This window comes from Hyla sarda, chromosome 2 (genome assembly GCF_029499605.1).
Source record: "Hyla sarda isolate aHylSar1 chromosome 2, aHylSar1.hap1, whole genome shotgun sequence".
Taxonomy (NCBI): Eukaryota; Metazoa; Chordata; class Amphibia; order Anura; family Hylidae; genus Hyla; species Hyla sarda.
In genome coordinates this window covers 499,106,603-499,126,935 of record NC_079190.1, presented here as the reverse complement: position 1 = coordinate 499,126,935, position 20,333 = coordinate 499,106,603, and the positions used below count along the sequence as shown (strand labels likewise).

Here is a 20,333-nt window from a genome sequence, read left to right as displayed (position 1 = left end):
TGTTCTTTGTAGGAGTCATATATCATTTTTAGGGTAGGTTCCATCTGGCGAGTTGATACGATTTGTGACGTATAAATTATTTACAATTGTATTTCTAGTGGTCTCCTTTTATTTCAATTGAAAAAATCGTTTTCGAAACAGTGAATTTTATCGTATTACTGAATGATTATAGAATTTTAACTGCACACAATTTCTATTTACAGATGCACAGTAGCTTCGGAATAGTCTAATAAAATGTATCAAAAGAATTAAGTTCGGTTCATGAGGTAAAAATTCACATTTATTGAAGAAACAAATAAAAGAAAATATTCCGCAGTGTATGGAAGTCTTGGGCAACATGTTTTCTATGCTGTATAAGACTTTTAGACACCATTTAATATATATACAGTGGTCCCTCAAGTTACAATATTAATTGGTTCTGGGACGACCATTGTATGTTGAAACCATTGTATGTTGAGACCAGAACTCTATGGAAACCTGGTAATTGGTTCTAAAGGCACCAAAATGTCATCCAAAAATAGGAAAAAGTGAGAATTAAAGAAAAATAAGTAGATAACTAATATAGATAAAGCAAATATTTACATATAAAAGTAAGAAAGATCTGCTGGGAGCTGTAAATCACTGTCTATTTCAGTGTTTCCCAAGCAGGGAGCCTCCAGCTGTTGCAAAACTACAACTCCCAGCATGCCCGGACAGCCAAAGGCTGTCCGGGCATGCTGGGAGTTGTAGTTTTGCAACAGCTGGGGGCACCCTGCTTGGGAAACACTGGTCTTTGTTATGGACAGAAGCTTCTTCCAGGTCCTGTACAGAACAGGAAATGTCCTAAAAAAGTCACATGGAGTCGCCCTTACCTGGTGTCCAAAGGAGCAGCTAACCCTGATATAGGTAAAGTGTACAGAACATGTAATACCTCTCTGTACTGTAGGGGGGCGTTACCAGACACCAGTCAGTGCATACACTTCAGTGATACAGGGCTTTTACCAGTGAATGCCCATTCTGATTGGTCGGTTCTTCCAGCCATTGACATGTTTCACAGATCTGGACTGTCCGTACATTGTATGTTGAATCTGGTTTCAAGTTACAATGGTCCAGAAAAGACCATAGTATGTTGAAACTATTGTATGTTGAGGCCATTGTAAGTTGAGGGATCACTGTATACAGTATATTTTTTTTATTTAAAGGGGTACGTCAGAGCTAAGACATCTTATCCCCTATCCAAAGGATAGGGGATAAGATGCCTGATCGCAGGGGTCCCGCGGCTGGGGACCCCCGTGATCTTGCATGCAGCACCCCTGTTACGCCCCCTCCCATAGGCTTGCATTGAGGGGGCGGAGTGTGACATCACACAGGGGTGGAGCCATGACGTCACAATGCTCCGGCCCCGTGATCGCCAGTCATCAGACCCAGAGCGAATATGCTCGGGGACTGATTGTAACGGAGTGCTGCATGCAAGATCACGGGGGTCCCCAGCCGCGGGACCCCCGTGATCAGGCATAGCCATGATTAAGAGCTGTCTACCACTCGAAATGCGTTGTCTCGTCGACTCTAGGGCAGTGTTTCCCAAACAGTGTGCCTCCAGCTGTTGCAAAACTAGAACTCTCAGAAAGCCTGGAAGACAGTTGTAGTTTTGCAACAGCTGGAGGCTCACTGATTGGGGAATACTGCCCTGGGCTATATTCACACACACACACACACACAGGATTTGCTGCGTACTGCGAGTCTGCAACTGCGGATTTTACAAGGCAATTCTTATAGTGGTGGAAAAAGTATTTAGTCAGCAACCAATTGTGCAAGTTCTCCCACTTAAAAATTTGAGGGTGTCCTGTAATTTTCATCATAGGTTATAACCACAACTATGAGAGACAGAATGAGAAAAAAATCCATAAAATCACATTGTCTGATTTTTTAAGAATTTATTTGCAAATTATCGTGGAAAATAAGTATTTGGTCACCTACAAACAAGCAGGATTTCTGGCTCTCACAGACCTGTAACCTCTTCTTTAAAGGGGTACTCCGCCCCTAGACATCTTATCCCCTATCCAAAGGATAGGAGATAAGATGTCAGATCGCCGTGGTCCCGCTATCATTACTGCACAGAGCGAGATCACTCTGCACGTAATGACGGGCAATACAGGGGCCGGAGCATCGTTACGTCACGGCTCCGCCCCTGGTGACATCACGGCCCGCCCCCTCAATACGAGTCTATGGGAGGGGGCGTGGCGGTCATCACACCCCTGCCATAGACTTGTATTAAGGGGGCGGACCGTGATGTCACAAGGGGCGGAGCCATGATGTCACGCTGCTCCATCCCCTGTATCACCCGTCATTACGCACAGAGCGAACTCGCTCTGTGCAGTAATGACAGCGGGACCACGGCGATCTGACATCTTATCTCCTATCCTTTAAATAGGGGATAAGATGTCTAGGGGCGGAGTACCCCTTTAAGAGTCTCCTCTGTCCTCCACTCATTACCTGTATTAATGGCTCCTGTTTGAACTTGTTATCAGTATAAAAGACACCTGTCCACAACCACAAACTGTCACACTCCAAACTCCACTATGGCCAAGACCAAAGAGCTGTCGAAGGACACCAGAAACAGAATTGTAGACCTGCATCAGGCTGGGAAGACTGAATCTGCAATAGGCAAGCAGCTTGGTGTAAGGAAATCAACTGTGGGTGCAATTATTAGAAAATGGAAGACATACAAGACCACTGATAATCTCCCTCGATCTGGGGCTCCATGCAAGATCTCACCCCGTGGTGTCAAAATGATCACAAGATCGGTGAGCAAAAATCCCAGAACCACACGGGGGACCTAGTAAATGACCTGCAGAGAGCTGGGACCAAAGTAACAAAGGCTAATATCAGTAATACACTACGCCGCCAGGGACTCAAATCATGCAGTGCCAGACGTGTCCCCTGCTTTTACTGTGGGGATTTGCTCCTACTGTGGACAGTTCCTGACATGGACAGAGGTGTCAGCAGAGTGCACTGTGGTCAGGCGGAATGGAAATTCAAAAAGAAAATAATTTCCTGTGGATCATACAGCAGTTGATAAGTACTGAAAGGATTAAGATTTTGTAATAGAAATAATTTACAAATCTGTTTAACTTTGTGGCACCAGTTGATAAAAAAAAAAAAATAATGTTTTCCAGTGGAGTACCCCTTTAAGAACTATCCAGCTCGTAACAAGTCAGAGTTTCACTTTTACTTTTTAGTGATGTCATTTTTTTGTTTGAGATTTTAATATGGAGTAATTAAAATGTTGTCTTTTAACCGCTTACCTACTGGAAGCTGGATACTACTCTGTTTTTGTTCGGAGGATACTTGCACATGACATGCGGCCCATAGCAATGAAAAGGGTGAACCCGCTTACACACTATCAGCTGGGGTTCTAGGAGTTGGATATTGACCATCAATATAAAAGTTACATAAAAACCCTTTGGCATATATCTATTTACATTTCCATCTTTAAAGGGGTACTCCGCTGCTAGGCATTTTATCCTCTTTCAATAGTACATGTCTGATCATGGGGGTCCCCGAGATCTCCTGCAGCACCCGCCGTTCTAAACAAACGCTGGGCTCTTGCTGCAGTGGTTGTGATGTCACAGCCACACCCCCTTGTGACATCATGCCATGCCCCCTCCATTCATGTCTATGGGAGGGGGCGTGTCTGCCGACACGCCCCCTCCCATAGACATGAATGGATGGGGTGTGGTTTGACATCACGAGGGGGCGCGGCCATGACGTCACTATCACGGCCACCGGCTCAGAGCATTCTGAACAGAATATTCAGAACACTGGAGCACCGGAGTACCCCTTTAACACCCCTATAAATATAATTTACCCCAATTCATTAGACTGTGAATACATATACAATGTAAAAACATAGGGGGAGATTTATCAAAACTTGTGGAGAGGCAAAGTTGCCCAGTTGCCCATAGCAACCAATCAGATTGCTGCTTTCATTTTCAAGAAGGCCTCTGTAAAATGAAAGAAGCGATCCGATTGGTTGCTATGGGGAACGGGGCAACTTTGCCTCTGCACAGGTTTTGATAAATCTCCGCCATACAGTATAAATCCCAATATGCCACCTATAAATGTACAATCAATCAAAGCAACTAAAAGAAAAACCCTCTAAAATAACAAGGGCCAGAGGTGAATACATTATTTCCATAGGTACAGTCATAAAAGTAAGAAATAAGCCACAAGAATTGTACTTTTGAGCTCACAAAGGAAATAGGTGTGTGGGCACAAGCTACAGTATTATCAAAAAAGAGGCCTGATCACAGGGTTCCTGTGGTGTCACCTCCGCTGTTCAGCTATTTACATCATACGGCTCGAAGTTACTGGCAATTCATTGAATAGCCCCTAAAAGTGTGAAAACAACAACATTACGTCAACTTACCAAACCAATAACACTTGTCCAGGCACAAAGACCCGCACAAAATCTGGATGATAACAGTGTAAGGTGCTTTCACACGTGCGTATTTTTTGCTGCAGATTCTGCTGCCCATTGACTTCAATGGGAAGCAAAATCTGCTAAAGCAAATCGGCAGCAAAATACACCTGTGAAAGCACCCAAAGGGTATGTTCAGACGAGCGTATCCACAGCGTATTTTACGCTGCGGATGCGCCAACGAAGGACCCCTACAGAGTGCCTCAGATGTGCGTGCTCGGAGTGGCAACAAGCCGATACCGGCAGACACACTGCTGCGATGTGCCGGGTGGGGATTGGACCAGGATGCCTGCTGAAATCATTCAGCAGGCATCCCGTGCAGATGCCCAGGGGTTCCTGAGACCCTTCATGTCTCACCGGTGAGTTCACACCGACGATCTGCAACAATTCGGGTCATACGTGTCACGGGAATACACCCCCAATCACCTAATAAATCTATGGGGAGGTGGCAATTTCGTCCCCCCCCCCCAGGAGCACTGCTATTGGCTGGACGATCATCCGTCCAATAGTAGCCAGCAGGGGAGGGGTTAATGACCTCTTCTCGCAGCTCTGCCAGCTTACTGAGTTCAGTCAGCGGGCAGAGCTGCGAGAAGGAGCCAAGGACCCCCCTCAGCCGAGATCTGAGCCCCTTAGGGCTGAAGAACTGTCCATTAGTCAGGGTGAGTTTGTCTGTGAGGGAAAGGTAGGAGGTAAAGAAAAGGAAAAGTAAAACAAATGTCGTTGTCGCCCCTGACCCCCTAATAGGTCCTCAAGGGTCCCCGGCCCTATTAGGGGTTCAGGGCACTGCATTTGCCCCCCCTTTCTGGGCCGCAGCGTTTTTTCTTTTCCCCCCATATAACGGTGTGTGATTTATACACACACTGACCCTCCCCTCCGCCAATGAACCCCCGCCCCCCACGCGCCACCATAGAAAAAAGGCGATGGCCCGGCGGGCATTTTTGACGGCGGAGGCATACGCTTTACTTGCCTCTGACTCAGAATCTGCCAGTGAGGACAAGGAAGATCCTATTCTGTGTTCTTCCACGTCCTCCTCATCATCTAGTGCTGATGATGAGTCCCCTGTGCGGCGGCGGAGACACCGCAAGGCTAGGCCACGCACCCCCCAGTAAAGTGACCCAGTGGCCGGCACTAGTACAAGCATCCATGCCGCTCATACTCGGAGTCCGACCCCCCAGACAAGTGTACTGGAGCCCCCTTTTGGTGAACCTGTCTGGAGATCCCCTGAGGGTTATCGGCCACAGATTCCTGAGCTTGTTTGTGACTCCGGAATCCAGATTGACACTGGTGGATTCACTGAAATTGACTATTTTAGCTATTTTTTCAGTGACAGGTTGGTCAATCTGATGGTGGAGCAGACAAATCTGTATGCCCAGCAGTTCATCGCCCACCACCCTGATTCTTTTTTGGCTAGGTCCAATGAATGGTACGCCATTGATGCAGCAGAAATGAGGACATTTTGGGGCCTATGGGCCTGGTCAAAAAACCCAGTGTCAGACAGTACTGGAGCGGGGACGTCCTCTATCAGACCCACTTTACAGTATGGTCATGACACTGATAATGCGGCACACCACCACTCAATGTGACACTTGCCCCGATCATCCGAGCCTCTGCAAAAAACTGCTTCTGGGAGTACTACATTAGTACGCACACTTCCATGCAGTACTTAATTTTCCCTTTTCATTTTAATTTCCCATAATTTGACCCCAATGTACCAAGTCCAAGTTTTAACCCCATAAACCACTAAATTGCCCCAAAAAATGTTTCAGCAAAAAAAAAAAAAAAAAAATCTGATAAGACCTCTGGAGGTATTTTTATCCAAAAATGGGTCATGAGTCACTGAGTCACTATCATCGGGGACTTTTTATGTTGCCTCAAATGTGCAGCGCTCTCCCTCCACCTGAGTGGGGTGCACATTTGAGGCAACAGGTTAGGGACGGCCACACACATCGCATTCCCAGCATAGGGTTTGGGGTGGGCATATTTTTTAGTTTTGGCTATGCTCGGGGTCATCATTCTGGGAACATAAACAATTTTAATATTTTACGTCCCACTGTACCCCTTGTTAGTAATTTACCCCATGTAATGCTCCTTGAGGGGGGAGGGGTCCCGCTGTTCTGGTTCCATAGGCAGCTATGTAAAAGCTCAATGCCTCTGACTGCGCTCCTGCTCCTGGTGTGCACCCGCAGAGCTGTTTACGCCCAGATATGAGGTATGTCCTTACTCCAAAGAAATGTATTTACAAATTTACGGTGACATTTTCTCGTTACCACTTGTGAAAATGAAAAATTTAGGGTAACCCCAGCATTTTAGTGTAAAAAATCTAATTTTTCCTTTTCACATGCCAATTTAATGAACACCGGTGGGGTGTTAAGGCTCACTGTACCCCTTGTAACATTTCTTGAGGGGTGTAGTTTCCAAAATAGTATGCCATGTGGGGAATGTTTTGCTGTTCTGGCACCATAAATGCGACATGCCCCCCAAAAACCATTTCAGCAAAATTTGCTTTCCAAAAGTCAAATGTGACGCCTTTTTTTCTGAGCATTGTAGTTCGGCAGCAGTGCACTTGACGTCCACACATGGGGTATTTCCATACTCAGAAGAGATGGGGTTACAAATTTTGGGGGGCATCTTCACCCATTACCCCTTGTAAAAATGTACAATTTTGGGGAAAACTAGCATTTTTGTGAAAAAAAAAATAAAAAATCATTTACACATCCAACTTTAACAAACAGTTGTCAGACACCTGTGGGGTGTTAAGGCTCAGCGGACTCCTTGTTACGTGCCTTGAAGGGTGTAGTTTCCAAAATAGTATCCCATGTGTTTTTATTAAAAAATGTTTTGCTGTCCTGGCACCATAGGGGCTTCTTAAATGTGACATGCCCCCCAAAAACCATTTCAGAAAAACTCACTCTCCAAAATCCCAATGTCGCTCCTTCCCTTCTGAGCCCTCTAGTGCACCCACAGAGCACTTGACATACACATATGAGGTATTTCCTTACTCGAGAGAAATTGGGTTACACATTTTAGGAAGATTTCTTTCCTTTTACCCCTTGTAAAAATTCAAAAACTGGGTTTACAAGAACATGCAAATGTAAAAAATGAAGATTTTGAATTTTCTCCTTCAATTTGCTGCTATTCCTGTGAAACACCTAAAGGGTTAATAAACTTTTTGAATGTAATTTTGAATACTTTGAGGGGTGCAGTTTCTATAATGGGGTATTTATGGGGTATTTCTAATATGAAGGCCCTTCAAATCCACTTCCAACTGAACTGTCCCTGAAAAATTTCGATTTTGAAAATTTTGGGAACATTTTTTAAATGGCTGCTGAACTTTGAAGCCCTCTGATGTCTAAAGTAAAAACATGTCAACTTTATGATGCAAACATAAAGAAGACATATTGTATATGTGAATCAATATATCATTTATTTGGAATATCCATTTTCCTTATAAGCAGAGAGCTTCAAATAAAAAAAAAAATGCAACATTTTCTATTTTTTCATCAAATTTTGGAATTTTTCACCAAGAAATGATGCAAGTATCGACAACATTTTACCACTATCTTAAAGTAGAATATGTCACGAAAAAACAATCTCTGAATCAGAATGAATACATCCCAGAGTTATTAATGCTTAAAATGACAGTGGTCAGATGTGCAAAAAATGAAATGGCCGGTTCCTTAAAGGGGTACTCTGGTGGAAAACTTTTTTTTAATCAACTGGTGCCAGAAAGTTAAACAGATTTGTAAATTACTTCTTTTAAAAAATCTCAATCCTTCCAATACTTGTTAGCTGCTGAATACTACAGAGGAAATTCTTTTCTTTTTGGAACAAAGTGCTCTCTGCTGAATCACGAGCACAGTGCTCTCTGCTGATATCTCTGTCCATTTTAAGAACTGTCCAGAGTAGGAGAAAATCCCCGTAGCAAACATATGCTGCTCTGGACAGTTTCTAAAATGGACAGAGATGTCAGCAGAGAGCACTGTGGTCATGATGTCAGCAGAGAGCACTGTGCTCGCGATGTCAGCAGAGAGCACTGTATTCCAAAATGAAAATAATTTCCTCTGTAGTATTCAGCAGCTGATAAGTACTGGAAGGATTAAGATTTTTTAATAGAAGTAATTTACAAATCTGTTCAACTTTCTGGCACCAGTTGATTTAAAGAAAAAAATAGTTTTCCACCGGAGTACCCATTTAAGGTGAAAACGGGCTGGGTCCTTATTGGGTTAACCTTTTTCTCTCAGCCACACAATAACTTCTTGTGTAAAGTAGGTGGGACAGTGGTATTGGGACCCTATGTATTAACATTTTCGTTTCTTATACCCTTATATATATAAAATAACAGTCTGAGACCATTATACTGTTTACAATTCATTACACGGCCAATACATTATGTAACAATATACAGTATGTATGTCAATATGCAATATGCCATGATTAAGGACTATATAGTCCGAAACGCGTCTGCGTTTCTGCTATGATTTTATTCCCCCTTTTTCTGTTGTTCACTCACCTTTTAATGGCTTGAATTAAAACTTTGGATTTTATCCGTTTTCCTTGGGAGCTGGACCCTGCTCTTCTTCTCTATTCCATTTCAATATGCAGCCTATAAATGTGCAAACTGACCTCAAATTTACAGTCACTCAAAGCAACAAAGAGGGAAAATCCTATAAATTAAGGGCCTGGGGTTGAATATATTATTTCCATCAGTACAGTCAAAAAAAGGAAATACAAGTGTGGGCAGAAACCACAGTACCAACAGAAAAATGTGATATAGTCTACAGTCTTGATCCAAACATTTCATTGTAGAGAAGTCTTTAGGCGCTGTTCACATTTTGAACTCTTACTTATTTTCTTTTTTTTAAATCTCGACTCTCATTAAAACTAATTTTTTTTTTGCTATTGCACTCCTTATGGTAAATACAATCTATTTCTAATATACTTTGTTTTAAAAAAAAATTTCTATGTTTTATTTGTGCTTAAAAAAGTACATTTTCCCCCATCTTTGGACCAAAGCCCCAACAGATGAAGTGCAACCTGGAGTGCTTAGGGGGGGGGGGGGTGTCCAGCCTCATCCAATCATAGCTCCTCTCACACTTACCTGCCATATGCTGTTGGTTGGACCCCCCCCACCCCCCCCCCCCCGCTCAGCACTCCAGGCTGCACTTCCTGTGTTTGGACTTTGGTTCAAAGTCTGTGTATAAGATGGGGGAAAATGTGCTCTTGAGCCTTTTAAGCACAAATAAAACATAGAAAACTTTATTTTTTTTAAACAAAGTATATTAGAAATATTTTTTATTTCCCATAAGGAGTGCAATAGCAAAAATTAGTTTTAATGAGAGTGCCCATTTAAATATGTTTACTGCATTGTGGCTATTTTTGCTATGATTTTCCAAAAATGGGGTCAAAATTACAGATTTTTACCATGATATGCACAATTGTGATAAAATGTCACTGTTTTCCCCACAATGTCCAGAAATTCAAGGAAAAAACGGAAAAAGTGCTGAAACAAACGCAATGTGTGAACACAACCTCAGCGTAGATGTATAGCTGCCATATATTATGATGCCATAGAGATAGCAGCAGTATACAGATAGAGCTGGAGGGGAGGTGTATAAGTGTTATATATCCTGATCCCATATAGAAAGTAGCAGCAATATACATATAGAGCTGGAGGGGAGATGTATGACTACTATATATCCTCATCCCATAGAGAGCAGCAGTAGTATACAGATAGAGCTGGAGGGCAGGTGTATAACTACTATATATCCTAATCTCATAGGAATAGCAGCAGCAGTATACAGAGAGAGCTGGAGGGGAGGTGTATAACTACTATGTATCCTGATCCCATAGAGAAATCAGCAGCAATATACAGATAGAGCTGGAGGGATAGTATATAACTACTATATATCCCGATCCCAGAGAGGCACAGTAATATACAGATAGAGCTGAAGGGGAGTGATACAACTACTATATATCCTGATCCCATAGAGATAGCAGCAGTATACTGACAGAGCTTGAAAATAGGTATATAACATATACATTTACATCAGAATAATAAAGGGTTAATCTGTACTGATATGTGCAACGTATTTATACAGCATTAAAAAAAAATCAAAGAACTGTAATAAATAGTTATACAGAATGTAAAAATCACTGACCTCAATAGCTATAACCACATAATAACACCTACATCCTGTACAAAAAGAAGAAACAATATCACTTGTGTGGACTGAGCTTCAAAAGGACACGACCTAGTAACTTTTCCATTTTGGTCAGTAAAAAAAATAAACTATGCACAGAGAGCAGACGCAGGAAGGCAGAACGCACACCATGTGACCACAAATGTAGAAACATAGAAATGTCCCATCTTAAACAAGGAAGAAGCAAAAGAATGACAGGTACATATTCACAATGCTGTATAGAACCGCAACGTTGAGCAGCGGAGTTCCCCTTTAACAGTTAGTGATGTCTAACTGGTTAGAGAACAACATGATTGTTTTTAGTGTCTAGAAAAGCCCCAATGTAAGATCCTCCACAAGCCACAGAGCAAGATTTTTTTGTTTATATTGTGCAGCAAAACCCATTATATGAGAATAAGGTAGAGGTGAATGTGTATGCCTTGTGCTAACCTGTTTTATCTGTTGAAGCAGGTGTGGGACTGCCTCTATATTAGTTTGCAATTCCATCACATAAAGGGGGTACTCCACTGAAAAACATTTTTTATTTTAAATCAACTGGTGCCAGAAAGTTAAACAGATTTGTAAATGACTTCTATTTAAAAATCTTAATCCTTCCAGTACTTATAAGCTACTGTATTCTCCACGGGAAGTTTTTTTTTCTTTTTGAATGTCCTTTCTGTCTGACCACAGTGCTCTCTGCTGACACCTCTGTCCATTTTAGGAACTGTCCAGAGCGGGATAGGTTTGCAATGGGGATTTGCTCCTACTCTGGACAGTTCCCAAAATGGACAGAGGTGTCAGCAGAGAGCACTAGATAAGATGTATATATGTGCATACAAATAACATGTATAGAAGTTCATGTTGGATTATATGAGTTTCTATGCAGGTTATTTGTATGCATTTTTTGTGGGGCAAAATTTAAAAAAAAAACACACCATTTTGTAATTTTTGGCGGCTTCCGTGTCTACGCACTTTAGGCGCTAAAAACGACACCTTATTTTCATTCTATAGGTCCATATGGTTACAAGGATATCAATTTTATAAAGGTTTTATTTTATTTTACTACTTCAAAAAAAATTATAACTACATGCACCAAAATTAGTATGCTTAAAAATTTCATCTTCTGGGCCCTATAACTTATTTTTTTTTTTTTTTATTAAGTCTATTTGAGAGCTCATTTTTTGCACCATGATCTGTAGTTTTTATAGCTACCATTCTTGTTATGATTGTTTTTATACATTTTTTTATGATATATACAAAGTGACCAAAAATACACAATTTTGGACTTTGGTATTTTTTCGCATACACCATTGACCGCGCAGTTTAATTAACATTATATATTTATAGTTCAGAAATTTATGCATGCAACGTTACCACATATGTTTATGTTTATTTTGGTATATATACAGTAACCCCCCAACCTGCGATGGCCCCGACATATGATAAAATCGACATACGATGCTTTTATATGTGGCCATCGCATTAACTGCTATCCGACAGCTCAAAATGCTTAAGCTGCTGTCGGATAGCAGTTTAAGCATCCCGGGCAGGTTCGCCTACCTATTCCCGCTACTCCGGGTCCACTTCGCGAGTCTTCTGCATCTTCTCCAGGGTCCGGGCCGCGCTTTCTGGCGTCGTTATTATGTCACTACGCACGCCGCGCCGGCGCAGCAGCGTAATAACGTCACCAGAAAGCGAGGCTCGGACCCTGCAGGAGATGCGGAAGAAGCCGGAGGATCGCCAAGAAGACACCGGAGCAGCGGGACAGAATCGAGAGCCCCTTGGACAGCATCGGGAGCGGTGAGGACCTGGTCCGGAGCGGCGGGGACAGGTGAGTACAGCTTCCTATACTTTACATTGCACGGATCCCTCAACATACGATGGATTCGACAAACGATGGCTCGTTTTGAACAAATTACCATCGTATGTTGAGGGACCACTGTATATATATATATATATATATATATATATATATATTTTTATTATTATTATTTTTTTACGTGAAATTAGGGAAGGGGTTAAATCACTTTTATTATGTCCCATTATGCCATACAACTTATTCTTTTAACTTATAGGGCTGATTGACTTTTTCGATCCTTTGGCTTATCGGGCGGGGGGGGGGGGGGTTCTAAGGTATGTCATAATAGGGGTATAGGCAGTAGGGTGCCTAACTAGTGAGGAGGCGGAAGGGTGAAACACCGATGAGGGTGCTCAAAAGATGCTCAAAACTGGGCACGTCCACCATAAATGAAGGAACATGCCCCTCTTAGAGTGACATTGCCAACATAGGTCATCTTGTGCTAAACTATTATCGAAGAGAAACCCTGGAGTCCGATACAAGCTAGTGAATAGTTTGTATGATTTCTCATGGATTCGTACACACTGGGAGAAGCCAAGAGAATGTTGTGAGATAAACAAAGAATGTTCCTCTGTAAAATGTCCTCCCCAATTCAGACTCCAATTTCAGCTGGTAATCCAGCTTCTTGTACTTCTGTGGTGCAATAAGGTTAGCATAAATTTTAGAGAGAGAGAGTGTTTCAGAGAGCATGGAAAAGCTTACAGGGTGCCAAGTCAGTTCAAAGACATTAACGGAATGTTTTCTGTGGAATCGAGTACACCAGCCTGAAAAGGATTACTCTCCGGAGATTTGAAAGCTGGGCCTATCATCAGGTGAAGAAAGGAATTCTGGAAAGTAAAGAGCTTTAATTCTGCGATTAGCTAATATGATTGGTCCCCATCATGTGATGGGAGAAGTATGCGCTGTGCACTTCACTCTCCAGCTTGATGTCCTTTCCACCTTGCTGCAATAGATGGACTTCATTGTTAGTCTTTGGAGCTCCCCTCCTGCAGTCAGATGGAGATTATAGACAACCAGAGAAAGATGCTTTCAGCTACGCTCTTCTTCCCTCTTTATCTAATGATTGGTGGGGGTCTAAGGAAGGACATCTTGGTAGCCTTATTTCCTAGGGTTTTAAGAATTTCATCCAATACCTTTTTAAAAGTCTGTTTTCCCCCTACATCAAAATGAGGATGTCATCTATGTAACGTCACCGAGTAAAGAACCTAACTTTAAATCGCTCAGACAACAGTCTGCTCTCTGTGAAGAAGCAGTCCGCAGCCCGCAGCCCTCCATTCATGGAACAAACAGCTTTACATTCCCATCTAAGTTTGCAAGATGTGTCTCCACACTGATCTCCTATGATCAAGGTGTCTCGATCGAATATATACAAAGGGAGATATTTAGCAACACCCTTTAACAGCAGCCTATCAGAGTATACAGGTTTTTTTTTTTGCAGGTTATAACCATGGCTACATACATGTATACCCTAAACAAATGCCTATACTAAAAAGAAATTATTATTCACCTAGCAATAGTTGCTAACAACAATTATTATACTTAAGAAGCAACATATGTGTACAGGTTTGGGTCATAAACTGCAATTAATAATATTCCAATAATTTAGATTTTCTGTTTATAATTTCTTAGCTTTGTATAATAACTAAACTCTATAATTCGCTTTGTTTCCTCTGAGTCATCCAACACAGGAAATGGTGTAGAGATGAATATTCTGGGTCAACGCGAAGGATTCTCTGTAGAATGACAAGGCTTATCGCATGGAACAGAGAATGAAGAAGTTATTTATACATTGAAGGGTGTTAAGAAAAAAAAAAATGAGGAGAGGTTGCTCCGCGCTTCGTTCTTTCAAGTCCTGCTGTCCGCAAGGAGAATAGGAAATCCAATATGAAGTTTCGGGAGAAAAACTTCTTAACTTGTCAGCTGCTTTGGCTTGTTTGCGCGGTCATAGTCAAGTCAGGTAAGACTTGGTGCTACTGCTCTACATGGAATATAAACCTGTTATACTGTATATAGTTTGTGCTGTAGAAATTCTAAATAGTTTAAAAGCTATTGATAAAGGTATATCAAGAAGTACAAGTCCACTAATAATACTAATGCTACATCTACTATACTACAACCTGTTCTTAAAGGTTTCTAACATGCACTCAAAGCCATAAACCTATTTTTGCCCATACTACCTTCCCATTGTCCCTAAGTAGGGTAGGGTCAGGTACCCAAGGTGCGGGGGTTGCCCTAATAAGGATAAGTGCCCTAATTACACATTATTTTATGAGCAGTATTAAGAGATCTATCTTTTGGACACTTTAAGTGTTTCCCTCCAAAGGAATAGAGATAGAAGCATAGGATTTGGGGTTCACATTGTCACCTCTATATTTCACCACTGCTAAATGACCTCCTAATATTATTAGCATGAGTGTCTAAACATATTGGGGAAGATTTATCAATGTCGTCTTTAACCCCTTAAGGACCAAGGACGTACAGGTACGTCCTTGGTCCTGCTCCCGTGATATAACACTGGGCTACACGGTAACCCCGCATCATATCACGGCGGGCCCGGCGTCATAGTGAAGCCGGGACCCGCCGCTAATAGCGCGCAGCACCGCGCACAGTGCCGCGCGCTATTAACCTTTTTGACGCGCGCTCAGAGCTGAGCCGCGCGGTTAAAAGCGAAAGTAAAAGCTGCCGTTAACTCAGTGGGCTGTTTGGGGTAGCCGCGGCAAAATTGCGGCATCCCGAAAAGCTTACAGGACAGCGGGAGGGCCCCTACCTGCCTACTCGCTGTCCGATCGCCGAATGACTGCTCAGGGCCTGAGATCCAGGCATGAGCAGTCAAGCGGCAGAATCATCGATCACTGGTTTCCTATGAGAAACCAGTGATCAATGATAAAGATCAGTGTGTGCAGTGTTATAGGTCCCTATGGGATAACAATGATCAGTATAAGAGATAAGTGTGTGTAGTGTTATAGGTCCCTATGGGACCTATAACACTGCAAAAAAAAAAGTAAAAAAAAAAAGTGAATGAATATCATTTAACCCCTCCCCTATTAAAAGTTTGAATCACCCCCCTTTTCCCATAAAAAAAAAACACAGTGTAAATAAAAATAAAAATAAACATATATGGTATCACCACGTGCGGAAATGTCCGAATTATAAAAATATATCGTTAATTAAACCGCTCGGTCAATGGAGTACGCGCAAAAAAATTCCAAAGTCCAAAATAGTGCATTTTTGGTCACTTTTTATATCATTTAAAAATGAATAAAGTCCTATCAATGCAAAAATTGTACCGTTAAAAACTTCAGATCACGGCGCAAAAAATGAGCCCTCATACCGCCCCATACACAGAAAAATGAAAAAGTTATAGGGGTCAGAAGATGACAATTTTAAACGTATACATTTTCCTGCACGTAGTTATGATTTTTTCCAGAAGTACAACAAAATCAAACCTATATAAGTAGGGTATCATTTTAATCGTATGGACCTACAGAATAAAGATAAGGTGTCATTTTTACCGAAAAATGTACTACGTAGAAACGGAAGCCCCCAAAATTTACAAAATGGCGGGGGTTTTTTTTTCAATTTTTTCGCACAATGATTTTTTTTTCCTTTTCACCGTAGATTTTTGGGCAAAATGACTGATGTCATTACAAAGTAGAATTGATGGCGCAAAAAATAAGCCATCATATGGAATTTTAGGTGCAAAATTGAAAGAGTTATGATTTTTTAAAGGCAAGGAGCAAAAAAACGAAAATACAAAAACGGAAAAACCCCCGGTCCTTATGGGGTTAATAAAGTGAGTTTTAGGAGTTTTTGTGCGGCTTTTTAAAAAGTGCTCTCCAAAGGCTGTTTTGTAACTGGCTTAGTTTTGCAACATATCATTATTATTATTTTTTTTTTATGGTTTTGTGACTTTTTTACGCATATGTGCGACATTTGCACTACATAATTACACTACCACTGCAAAGTGAAAACTGAAAGATTTCTACTTCATGCGTATCCACAAAAGTCGCATTTTGTGCTCTTGGAGTAAGCAAAACAAAGCTCTAACTACAATGATGAATCTCCGCCACCATTCCCCTGTTTTAGATGTTATTGTTCTAATACTACTACTACACTGTTACTTTTGCTGGTACTTTTACTACTTATCCCACTAGTAATGCCACTACTAATACTTCTGCTTTTTTTTTTTTTTTACTATTAATTCTGCTACCACAATTTCCATTACTTATTACTACTATTTATATTAAAATACTAGCTGAGTACCCAGCACTGCCCCGTTTTTCCCACCTAATCCTTGTGGGGGAGGAAAAGCAACAACGGAGAAAACGTTTGTCCTCATATCCCGACTCCAAATCCCCTCCTTATGTCCCAACCTCATATCTCGACCTCATACCTCAACCTCATATCCTGTCCTTATATCCCGACCTCATATTCCTTCCTTATATCCCATCCCCATATCCTGTTCCCATATCCGGACCTCATATCACTTCCTCATATCCCATCCTCATATCCCGTCCCCATATCCGACCTCATATCCCTTCCCTGTATCCTGTCCATTTAACCCGTTCCCATATACTGTCCCAATATCCCGACTTCATATAACATCTTCATATTCCGTCCTCATATCCTGTCCTCATATCCCGTCCTCATATCCCGTCCTCATATCCCCTCCTCATATCCCGTCCTCATATCCCGTCCTCATATCCTGTCCTCATATCCCATCCTCATATCCCGTCCTCATATCCTGTCCTCATATCCCATCCTCATATCCTGTCCTCATGTCCCATCCTCATATCCTGTCCTCATATCACGTCCTCATATCCTGTCCTCATATCACGTCCTCATATCTCGTCCTCATATCCTATCCTCATATCCCGTCCTCATCTCCTGTCCTCAGGTAGGCCTGAGTTGTGGTAAAGATATTGTAAGCTGAAAATTAGGGATGAGCGAATCGAATATGATGAATCCAAATTTGTTACAAATTTCAGAAAAAATTAGTTTCACAACTAATGCGATTCGAGATTCGATAGCGTAAATAGCTTCATTAAACTCCATATAGTGCAGTTCAGGCTCCAGGGCATCTAAAATGGTGGCTCCACATGTGAGGACATGGGGCAAGAAAACCTGGGAAGGCGGGAACAAGAGTAGGTGGGATTATCCTGAATCACATGCAGGATGCAGCCTATCAGCATCCGGTCACCCCTGTGATGTCACAGCCCTATATAATCAGCAGCCATCTTGCGGCCAGTCACTTCAGACTTTCATTGCAGAGAAATAGATAGGGACAGACAGCGCTGTGTGTTGCACAAAAAAGCTTTTTTCCAGCAGTGATTCACCTCCTAGTCACGTCAGAGTTCTGATGCACAGACAGAGGGACAGAGAGCAGTGTGTGTTGCACAGAAAAGCATTACTGCAGCGATTCAGCTCCCAGTCACTGTCTACAGCGTTCTATTACAGAAAGGGACAGAGAGCAGTGTGTTGCACAGAACAGCAGTGATTCAGCTCAAGCACAAATCCTGCCTAGAAGCACTGATAGGGAAGGGAATGAGACTGAGAGAGAAAATAAAATTTTTTGTGTAGTACACAGCGACTGTGTGCTGCAGCACTGGTGTGTACTGCTGGTGTTGTGCACAAATACTTTTTTAAGCATACTGTAGCGTATTGTCCTCCCCTCATAAGTGCATACCACATACCTACATCTCAGTAGTGTACTATTTTGTACCTGTTAAAGTCTCAAAGGTCTAGATACTGTGAAAGGCCAGGAAAAAGTACTCACCGGCTGGTGTTGTAAACAAATACTTTTTTAAGCGTACTGGAGGGGATTGACCTCCCTTCGTAAGTGCATACCACATATGTACATCTAAGTGGTGTACTATTTTGTTCCTGTTAAAGTCTCAAAGGCCTAGATACTGTGAAAGGCCAGGCAAAAGTACTCACTGGCTGGTGTTGTACACAAATACTTTTTTAAGCGTAGTGGAGCGTATTGTACTTACCTCATATACACTCTAAGTATGTCAGGCAGAGAAGTGCCAGGATGTGCACAATGAGTGGCAGAGGCCTAAATTCATCAGGCAGATGTCGCAGCAGACTAGGAGTGAGTGGCAGCTGGATTCGCAGCGAGAGGCCTGAGCTCCCGGCATCAGCTAGCGGTCGTGTCTCGACCAGCAACCCATCTGCCAACATCGATTGGTTAACACAATCATCCACTTTATCACAAGTGACATCTGATACCCCCAGTCAACAGTCGGTGGGTTCCTCAGACACAACCCTCAGTTGGCATGGTCCAGGAGCAGTCCCTGTCCTCCCATTGCCTCTGTACTATGCTGTTCCCTCCCCATAGAAGTATCTTATGCTGTGAGTTCAGCTCCACTATTCACTGAGGACGATCTAATAGAGGACAGTCAGCAGCTACTGCCCAGCCAATAATTGTAGGACACATGCGCCACTTGCTCCGCTAGGCGGGCAAGTAGTGATGAGGAGAGTGACGTGGGAGGCGGTGTTGCCAGAGTTCATGGTCCTGAAGCAGACCCTGTTGAGGAACCTGAGGGGGACATCAGTGACGTGTAGACACAACTCGTTGATGATGATGAAGCCGATTGCACTTGGGAGCCGGGTGCAGAAGGGGTTATATCAACACCAGGTGAAGAGGGTTGCAGGTTTCCTGTGAGCCAGCAAGGTGGTAGCATGGGTGGCAGTCAGCATGGTGGCAGAAGTGGAAAGTCTGGAGCCAAACATGCCCGGAGTAGACCGCCTGCTTCGCCTCAGCCTACCTTCCCTGGAAGTAGTGGAACAGGGGTTCCTGGAGTCGGCAGCAGTAGTCAATTAGTGCGGACTGTTGGTGGGAAAATCAGGTACTCGACGGTCTGGAAGTTTTTCATCAGGCATCCAGAGGGGGGTGAGATGAGCGGCGGGGGAGGGAGAGATGGGGAGATGAGCAAGGGAGATGAGCGGTGGGAAATATGAAATCCGCTCTCCAAAGCAAGTTTTGTAAGCCAGCTCCAGACTTGCTTACATTTACTGTGTTTTGGAGGCAGTTGCGACTTTTTGTGCAACTTTTGCACTTGATAAATCCCTGACCACTGCAAAGTGAAAACTGAAACTTGCTTTGGTAAGCTCTTCCGTAGTTTTTTGCTTACAGCCAAATGTTGCACAAAAAATTGCTTATGTGCACATGTGACTTTTTGTGTGACTTTTGTAAGCAAAAAAACTGCTCTAAATCCCTTGATAAATCTCCCCCATAGTTCATAAAGTCCATCAAGTTCAACCTATAACCCCAATGAGTCCCTACTGAGTTGATATAAATCTAGAATACATAACATATAGATCATAATATAGAATACATTCCCCATGACGACCTCCTCAGGCAGAGAATTCCACAGTCTCACTGCTCTTCACAGTAAAGACCCCCCCCCCCCCCGTCTGTGCTTGTGTAGAGACCTTCTTTCCTCTAGATGTAGAGGATGCCCCCTTGTTATAGATACAGTCCTGGGTATAAATAGATCATGGGAGAGATCTCTGTACGGTCCCCTGATGTTACGCAGAGCGCTCCGGGTCCCTGCTCCTCCCCGGAGCGCTCGCGGCATTCCTCTCTCTGCAGCGCCCCGGTCAGACCCGCTGACCGGGAGCGCTGCACTGACATTGCCGGCGAGGAAGCGATTCGCATAGCGGGACGCGCCCGCTCGCGAATCGCATCCCAAGTCACTCACCTGTCCCGGTCCCCGGCTGTCACGTCCTGGCGCGCGCGGCTTCGCTCCTTAGGGCGCGCGCGCGCCAGCTCTCTAAGATTTAAAGGGCCAGTGCACCAATGATTGGTGCCTGGCCCAATCAGCCTAATTAG

At 42.9% G+C, this 20,333-nt stretch overlaps 1 protein-coding gene across 4 annotated transcripts in view; it reads left to right on the top strand.

Annotated features, from left to right (window-relative positions):
• Positions 1-4,028: 4,028 nt before the first annotated feature.
• Positions 4,029-20,333, top strand: part of LOC130358108 (cell surface glycoprotein CD200 receptor 1-B-like) — a 75,123-nt gene continuing 58,818 nt past the window's right edge. The window contains exons 1-2 of one of the 4 annotated variants that reach the window (XM_056560930.1): positions 4,029-4,158; positions 14,172-14,453. In XM_056560930.1, coding sequence (XP_056416905.1) covers positions 14,381-14,453 — 73 coding nt within the window. In that variant the 5' untranslated portion in view covers positions 4,029-4,158; positions 14,172-14,380. Of the gene's footprint in view, positions 4,194-6,632; positions 6,669-13,812; positions 14,454-20,333 lie in introns of those variants that run through there. The other 3 variants (XM_056560931.1, XM_056560933.1, XM_056560932.1) reach the window with 3 other exon arrangements.